The sequence below is a fragment of the Zalophus californianus genome, chromosome 7 (assembly GCF_009762305.2).
Source record: "Zalophus californianus isolate mZalCal1 chromosome 7, mZalCal1.pri.v2, whole genome shotgun sequence".
Taxonomy (NCBI): Eukaryota; Metazoa; Chordata; class Mammalia; order Carnivora; family Otariidae; genus Zalophus; species Zalophus californianus.
Window position 1 is genome coordinate 143,935,448 of NC_045601.1, and position 8,742 is coordinate 143,944,189.

Below are 8,742 nucleotides of genomic sequence, written 5' to 3' on the forward strand. Positions count from 1 at the left end.
AAGTGAAATGAAAGGAGGAAGCGAATCTCTGCTACTTATAGGGCTTTTATGCTAATGAAGGATGCAGACAGTGTCTTAGTTCATTGGAAGACAAGCTGCAAGGCATCCATGGGCCGAACTATGCAAATGAGGTATGGAAATAAACCTTTTCTATTGGCTACTTGGCTGAGTCTTGTTACTAGCCAATCAGACAACCGGACTTACTCCCCAGGAAATGCCTATAAAAGCAGCGATGTTTCTGTCTACTTCACTGTTAGGTCTGTTTTGGCAAGCGAGTGGCTTTCTTGTTTTGGCGCTCCCGTTCCGTGCCTGCAATGTCTGGACGCGGCAAGCAAGGCGGCAAAGCTCGAGCCAAAGCCAAGTCCCGCTCCTCTCGTGCTGGTTTGCAGTTCCCGGTGGGCCGCGTCCACCGCCTGCTCCGCAAGGGCAACTACGCCGAGCGGGTCGGGGCCGGCGCGCCCGTGTACCTGGCGGCCGTGCTCGAGTACCTGACGGCCGAGATCCTGGAGCTGGCGGGCAACGCGGCGCGCGACAACAAGAAGACGCGCATCATCCCGCGCCACCTGCAGCTGGCCATCCGCAACGACGAGGAGCTCAACAAGCTGCTGGGCCGCGTGACCATCGCGCAGGGCGGCGTCCTGCCCAACATCCAGGCCGTGCTGCTGCCCAAGAAGACCGAGAGCCACCACAAGGCCAAGGGAAAGTGATTCGGCAAGCATCTTAGTTTCCGGAAGCGATTTCAAACCCAAAGGCTCTTTTCAGAGCCCCCCACCAATTCAGTAGAAGAGCTAATACTACTCTTAGGTTAAGGTGATAAATAGGCAAAGGTAAGTTAACTTTTTCCGAGGGCAGGATACTGAGGGTTTTCAGGCTTTAAGAGGCCGAGGGTGTTCTCGATCATTACTGGGAAATCGCAAATTGATTAGGATCTAATAATTGCATGTGCTTACTAATCATGCATACCAGGCGGTCGAGTTAGGCCCAACTTAAAGGGCTTAAAAGCAGAACTCCACCGTCTCTGAGCTTTGTCTTGCAAACTTGGATGTTCTGGAAACCGAGTAACATGGTAACATCCTTAACCAAACCCTCTTGGACTCGTCTTAGGCTGCAAGCAACCGGTCTTAACTAATCCTGTAAAGGAGTTAGGCTCTGCTCCCGTTAGTTTTCAGAGTATCACCTGAAAGAGGCATTGGAAAGGGGCCTCTGAAAAGGGTTTCCCTGCGTTAATATAAGGTGGCTCACAATACTGAATTCAGATTCGAATTGCAGCTTCTTCCCGTTTACAAATTAATCTTTGGGGCTAGTTTCTAACTTTGTCATCCGTAAACTGGAGTTTGATAGTGTCATCAGATTTTTGTGCCAACTAGACCACTTAAAGCCTCTAACCTAGATTAGTGCCTGACATTCAACGAACAGGAATTAATACATTTCAAGAGGTTCACGTGCCTAGATTCTTAAGGCAGCCCGGAAACAAGATAAAAGTATGGCCACAGGCCTCCCCAGAGCATTTGCTACTAAGGATCCGGTAACTTAGCTGCTCCAGCCCCAAAAGTGGCAATCTTGGACCGTACAAAAATCCCTACCATCTTCCTTTCTAGGGTCGAGTCTCACCCAAGTGGTTCTTCGGGATGACTTGGTTTAGGCTTCGGAGAATGAGTGGGCCATGGTTTGCCCACGCCTCTGCGCGCAGAGACTCGGGCGGCCCAAGCAAAAACAACCTCTTTTTCAAACGCTCCTTGAGCTCCCACTGAAGCATTTTCTGGGATCGTTCGTTTGGAGCAATCAAATGCGAACGTGCGGGGTGCGGAGAGAATCTATAAACAGAAGGTGGTTCTCGCGGACGCGCTTCCCACTGCCTAAATGTTGACGCTTGCGGAGTGGTCTGCAGGCAGCCTCCACCCCCTCTCGCCTCCCCTCTTCCCCCAGCCCCGCCTCCCCTCCCTTGGCCTTGCTGTCAGCAGGGACAAAAGTGGCTCCTGTCTGGGAGGTGGTGAAGGCAAAGTGGCGGAAATAGAAGCAAGCACCTTGATGGCCACATGTTAGAGTTTCCAGAGGAGTTCCTAACGATTCTAATGGGCAACGGGACTGAGAATCTTCACCCGGGGGAGGTCCGGCCCCACAGCATTCCAGGCCGGTCTGCTCAGGGGACGGGGTTCTTTCCACCCAGAATTTCTTGTATGCTGGAAAACTTGGATCCTTAGGTCCGATTGCTTTATATGAGCCTAGCAATCCTCTTCATTAACCTTCCAAAGGTTGCTTTGGATCCCGCTCCAGCACTGACCAGGTATGTGACCTTGGGCTTGGTGCTCAACCTCCCCCTGCTTCATTACTCCTTCACCTCTGCTCACGTCCTGATGAAATGAGTAGGCTCAGCAGTGTGGGTTCTGAAGGTGGAGCACGGGCACTCAAGGTTAATGGCTAACACTAAGCATTACTGTGTCAGACACAGTTCTACCTACTTCTAGAAAATTCTTTAAACCCAACAGTCCATCAGTAAGTGCTATCCGTTTCCTGATTTTAAAGAGGAGGAAGCAGGAACAGAGCATAAATAATTTGTCTAAGTCCCAAGGTCAGGAAGCCAGTACTTTTGACTTCTGGCTGTTCTGTGAACACTGTTCCCTAAGAGATTATTGTCAGAACAAAGAAACCAGTAAGAACTCAAGACATAATGGGTTAACTTTGCCCACATACCAAAACGTTACCAATTGCATCTTAAACTAAAGAATTTAAAGGAAGGAGGAGAGGTGTTCTCCCTGGAATCCACATAAAGGGAGGAAGGAAGGTGAATCTTGGCCCTGTGTTAGCACTGTAAACCCAGGGGGAGGTAAATACACTTTTGAAACAAGGGGACAAATCAGGAGATGGTTTGGTAAAGAGCTACAGGACTTGATAAACTAATTTCTCGTGAATGAAGAAGGGGTTAGAGAACGCCTGGGTGGCTCAGTCGTTAAGCATCTGCCTTGGGCTCAGGTCATGATCCCAGGGTCCTGGGACCGAGTCCTGCGTCGGGCTCCCTGCTCCTTGGGAGCCTGCTTCTCCCTCTGCCTCTATCTCTCTCTCTGTGTGTGTCTTTCATGAATAAATAAATAAAATCTTAAAGAAAAAAAGGAGTTAGAGAAGATTTGACTTTGAGTTCTCCCCTCTGGGCTCCAGTAACAAAACCTTGAATTTGGTTGGTGAATAATACATTGTGTTAATTTTGTTTCATCTTCTGCAAGACCTCCTTAAAATCAAAGACCCATCTTGTTAAATTGTTAATAGTCAGCATAGACCCTACCATACCATAAACACTTGAAAATGGGGCATTGTGTAAATGTTGATCTGAGTCAGTGGCCATCAGGAAGCCCTTGTTCTAGAGGTTGGTTTATTACCAGAGGAGACGTTAATTAGACACCAGACTAACAGGTTGCTAATAACATCTTCTCTTTCCAGTAGAAAATCCCTTCTGAAAATCTAATTTGCACTAGCATCTTACTTGGAGAGCTTCAAAGAAATACCGAAGGTGCCAACTGACCAGCTCTTACCTGAGAGCTACTGCCAAAAGGCTCTCGAGAGGACACTCCTCACAGATGTGTCCTAGCTCCCCCTCTCCAACATGCTTCTTTTCCTTCTAGTTTGAAACACCACTGTTTATACCCAAAAGCCCTAGTTACATCTTTGGAAAATTCTCCAGTGAGCAATAAATTCTCAGTAGCTTCAGTTGGTTTCCAGGCATTGAGCAGGTCTCCATCCGCCATGCCTCAAGGGTCCCAGGGAGGACCATTTCAACTGGGACAAGCTCATGAGAATGATAAACCCAGGCCTTCCAATTACTGAGGGCACCTGGATACCAGGACAGAAGTCGACCTCAGGGATTTACTGAGGTGTGAGGCTAAGACAGAATCATTATTCGGTTATATGGGGCATTCTCAACAAAGCAGATCATTATGACACAATATCACCAATTAGAAAATCCCTTTTTACATTTCCAAACCATCTATGCAGTTTTCCTTTCCTCTGTCCACTGTACAGTCACTTGCCAATTTTTTTATGTATCATTGGAACTCTTTTTTTATGAGGATGAGGCAGTTTATAATTAGTTCTAAAAAACTGTATGTATCTTCAAGTCAATTGCATTACCATCTATGGGTTTGTCATTTTTGATCCTAAGTTATAATTATTAATGTAAATATTCCTGTTAAATATAATGCGTGTGTACTATTAGAAGATGTTAGGAATTTAACTGAGGATTCACCATGCATACTGAACTTGAAAATAAAGTGAAGTTGCAAGCATGGGATTGGTGTGGTCCTCTTTAAAAATAGACTTCATTGGACTGCATTACATTGCAGCTATTTGCTTGAGTTGTACTCTGGGCAGGGTGAAGGAACCAGCATCCTTTAGGGCTTAGGACTAATGGACATCACTAGAGTTGGGGCTCCCTGTGAAAGAAGCAAGTGTGCTAAGCTTCAGATTCTTTGCTATATGTTGTTTGTCTGCCAGTTGGAGCTTCAACCTTGAGCACGTTCCTCATCGTCAGGGACACCAGGCAGTGGCAGGTGAGCAAGTCTGTGTACTCCTACCTTTGGTGATAGCCACAGCCGGAAGGACTCGGCTTGACCTGACACCACGACAAATTGTCCTTGCATTAAAGATTGATCTCAACAAGGCCGGACAATCATGTGCTCTAAATTTTAGAACCTTGGAGCTTGGTACCAGTTCCTATTCTTGATGATTTCATCAATAGTGCAGTTTCAAAGTCTAGCTAGTAGACTTCCAAGTTTACATCTGCAGCCCTGACCTCTCCCCTGACGTGCAGATGTGTGTATACACATTTCTCCTTAACACCTTCACTTGGAACTCTCTTCTCAACCGGAATATGTCTAAGATACACGAATTGACACTGTGTACCCTAAGCCTCTTATTTCCTCCTGTCCTTCCAACTCAGGAAGTGACACGGCCTTAAATCCATTTGCTCCAGTCAAAATTTTAGGAGTGAGCCTTGCTCCCTTCCCTTCATCTCTACACATCCCAACTATCTGTAGGTCATGGCTCCTACACCCCAACGTGTGTCTTGATGTATTCTCCACACTTCTCTACCATGACCTGAAGGGCCCCCCATGACCACCTCTGGTTTCTGCCCACCTCCCAGATTTCATCTTCCATCTCACTGTTCCAGTCACACTGGTCTCTTTCCTCCTGCCAAGCTCTTTGCGGCTTCAAGACACTTTCATTGGTGCTCTTTTTCTCTGAAAATACCTATTCTCCGACGCGTCTTCTGGCAAGCTCCTTCTCCCCCTTCAGGCCTCAGCTCTTCTTCAGACAATCCCTCTGAAATAGACCTACCCAGACAAACTACAGGTCTGAATACAAAACACAAACATTAGATTAAATTTCAGGAAACACTTTTAACCTCAGTTGTGTGTGTGTGTGTTTTGAGGGGGAGGTGTCGTTAACAAGCAAGGCAGGAAACACAAAACCATATAAGAAAAGACATAAACCACATAGGCCAAAAGGAAATTTAAGACGCAATATAATAGACAAAAATGACTAAACAGGATATTTTGTATCTTTTATTGAATTCAAATGGCCAATGCTTATGAGGGGGATACAAAAAGTTAACCTTTCTAGTAGTGAATTCAGCTTTGTATACAACAGTAACAATGCGATACCAAAACTAGTAATCCACGGGACTAGTAAGGATGAGGAAGATTTGCCACTGCCTATAATCTTTTGAAAAATTCTCCTGGCAATATCTATTTAAATGTATTATTAGACACTTGGCCTTTTATACAACAAATTAGTACTAGATAAATAAAGAAGTAAGCTAAACAGGAAAAAAAAAATTAGACACTTGGAAAAAGAGGGTGTCTGCCATCTAGAAACAAAAGCCCCACGAGGTAAGGTTATATGAGGAGAGATGGTTAACCTTCATAAATATCTGAGTGTAGAGCATTAAAATGAGCCTGTATTAAGTTTGTAACTTAAAGTTTAAAAAGTAAAATAAAAAAGTAACCTCTCTCTGCTCATTTCCCACCTCAGATCACTTTCTGTCAATCGCCCTGTTTAGATCCTTTAAAATACAGCCCAAGATTTTATTGATTGGATCCCTTGCTGTGCACCTCTCCCGTTACATCCTCTGCTCCATGAGGTAGGGACCGGGTCTGTCTACTCACGGTGACTTCCCAGCATCCAGCAGAGGTGGCCACTCAACTCTGCCACATGAACAGGGAATGGATATCATAGCCCAGAAAGCCCTTTCTGAGCCAGGCATATGGTTATCTGAATTTCCGTGGCAAGATGTCTGCCCACTAACCATTGTCCATACCTCTCCCGCAGTTACCAGGCAAGCAGTGAAACGGGGAAGTATGCCCACTTGCCTTTGCCCTTTACCTTTTCCCAGCTCTGTGGACTCATCTCTCCAGACTTGATGTCTCATGATAACCCTCAGGAAGCCCTTAATTCTTTTAAGGGCTTGTTTTCCACTGGCTGATATCATGCATAAAAGAATCCTCTTTAATATGCTACCAGGTCTGTGGTTACTCAATGTTTGCTTAGAATCAAGGAAAGAAAAGAATCCCACAGCTGGTGTGTGTGTGACAAAATCAGTGCTTTTTCATCCACTCACAATGTCTGCTCTGCACAGAAGGCCTCGCTGGTTTTTACATTCTAATGCCAGGATTATCCAGTTAACACGCTCACCTCCAGGGTGTTTGTTGAAGAATTCTACCCTCCTTGTCTCTATACCCTAGCACTTCACCTCCTCCCCCCTATAATAGATCTTCAGTAAATACTCAGAACGAATGTGTTGACAACAAAACTTATATCTGCACAGAAATGGAATAATCACTAAGCTGCAGGGACTTGAGGACTGATTCCTGGGTTATGTACCCTGTTAGCCACCACTTGTCTTTAATTCCTTCAGAGCTAACGTGTCCAAGAGCACTTAATCAACTTCCTCCAGGTGGCACCTGATGATATAGGGTTGCCAGATAAAATATAGGATTCCTGGGGCGCCTGGGTGGCTCAGTCAGTTGAGTGTCCGACTCTTGGTTTTGGCTCAGGTGGTGATCTCAGGGTCTGCACTCAGTGCAGATTCTCTGCCTTGCCCTTGCCCTCTGCCCGCCCTCACTCGCTCCCTAAAATAAATAAACTCTTTTTAAAAAATAAAACAATAAAATAAAATATAGGATGATCGGTTAAATTTGAATGTCAGATAAGCAACAAATCATTGTTTTCGACTAAATATGCTCCAAAATGTTGCGTGAAACATACGATACTAAATGAAAAATTGTGATTTATCTGAAATTCAGATTTAACTAAGCATCTTGCATTTTTATTTGCCAAATCTGGCAACCCAACCTCAAGAGCAAAATGAGAGGATTTTCCCTGGGAGCCTGGGTCCTCTGACCCTGGGGAGTTTCTCTGTGAGGAACTGAGAAGGGCTGATACCACAAATGAGTCTGTACGTTTTTCTGCATGTGTTGAAGATGGTTGAGAAAGAAGTTCTTAACTACATTTACTTTGGTTTCTACTCTTTCCTTAGGTTTCAAAAGCTTCTCCCTGCAAAGATGTCTGGGTCCAGAGTGTCTGTCAAACTCGTCAGTTCTCAGAAATAAATGGACGGATGACAGTATTCTGACATCACTCATTGATTCTGCACCTGCAAATGTTTTCCTCTTGAAAACTTACTCTGGATCTATTTCTCTGTGTGCATGTGTATGCCTTGGGGATAAGGACAGTAAAGGGAGAGAAAACATTATTGAAGGAAAGCTCTCTTTAGTACAAAATATGTCTAATGTCTTGAATAAGTAATATATTCAGAGGGTTCAAACAAATCATGATAACAAGGTCTATATTGAGAATCCACTCCTCCGCTGGATTACTCCACTAGGCAAGCATTCATTTTCTTACACATCTGCCCATTGCTAGTTCGTACAGATGTGAGCCAAACCCCCGCCTTCACTGGTAAAAGACGGCAGACTGTAGGCACTATTCGGCACTTGCTCTTTTCCATAACAATTATCCTGGAGAACTTTCCAGATGTGCAAACAGGGAGCTTTCTGTACACTGTCCTGTGGGATTGTACTGTGTCAATGCATCTTGGTTCTGGAACCCATCCCCTGTTGGTGGGCCCATAAACAATTCTAGAGCGATAAACTCTGATTTACGGCACAATTCAAAGTGTCCTTCTATTCTGCTGGGATTGTGGACCATGAACAGCAACCAGTCACTCTCAGGTTGGACTCTGGTTCTTTGCCTTGGAAACGATATGGCCTTAGCCAAGTTAGTCATTTTGAGCCTCAGTTTCTTTATCTGTAAAATGGAGGGGATACTTAGCTTAAGTCACTATGAGACTGAAAAAAGATCACGTGTATGGACTGTTTGAAGCTCAAAAGAACAACACAAATAAGATTGTCTAACTTGCAACACCATTTGTTTAGTGATAGTTAGAGATAATATATTGTAATAGGCACAGATTCCCCAAATCCCAGCCTGCTGCGAGGAAGTGAAAGCTGGCGCATGGAGGCAGGAAGGCAGTTTGATCGGTTACCTGTTTACGACACCTCCCTGGTGAGATGGCCATTTGCTGCCCTCCTCAGAGGAGCCATAAAGCACACTCTCCCAATTTCCCCACCCCTGTTTCCTTATTGCTCTTTTTTCTCTTCAATCGAGGTCAGGTTTTGTCTATATCACAAGTCTGTACAAAGTGGTTGGTGCATGTGCACAGACACAAATACTTCTACACACAGCGGATGTGCA

At 45.0% G+C, this 8,742-nt stretch overlaps 1 protein-coding gene across 1 annotated transcript; it reads left to right on the top strand.

Annotated features, from left to right (window-relative positions):
* Positions 1 to 281: 281 nt before the first annotated feature.
* LOC118357162 (histone H2A type 1-C) lies at positions 282 to 7,657 on the top strand. The gene is made up of 2 exons (XM_035728425.1): positions 282 to 827; positions 7,526 to 7,657. Exon 1 carries the CDS (start codon positions 315 to 317, stop codon positions 705 to 707), a length of 393 nt encoding a protein of 130 aa, XP_035584318.1. The 5' UTR covers positions 282 to 314; the 3' UTR covers positions 708 to 827; positions 7,526 to 7,657.
* The last annotated feature ends 1,085 nt before the right edge of the window (positions 7,658 to 8,742 follow it).

What these genes read in the sequence shown, in the direction of transcription:
- LOC118357162 (XM_035728425.1), top strand. Translation starts at nt 315, where the DNA reads ATGTCTGGACGCGGCAAGCAAGGCGGCAAAGCTCGAGCCAAAGCCAAG.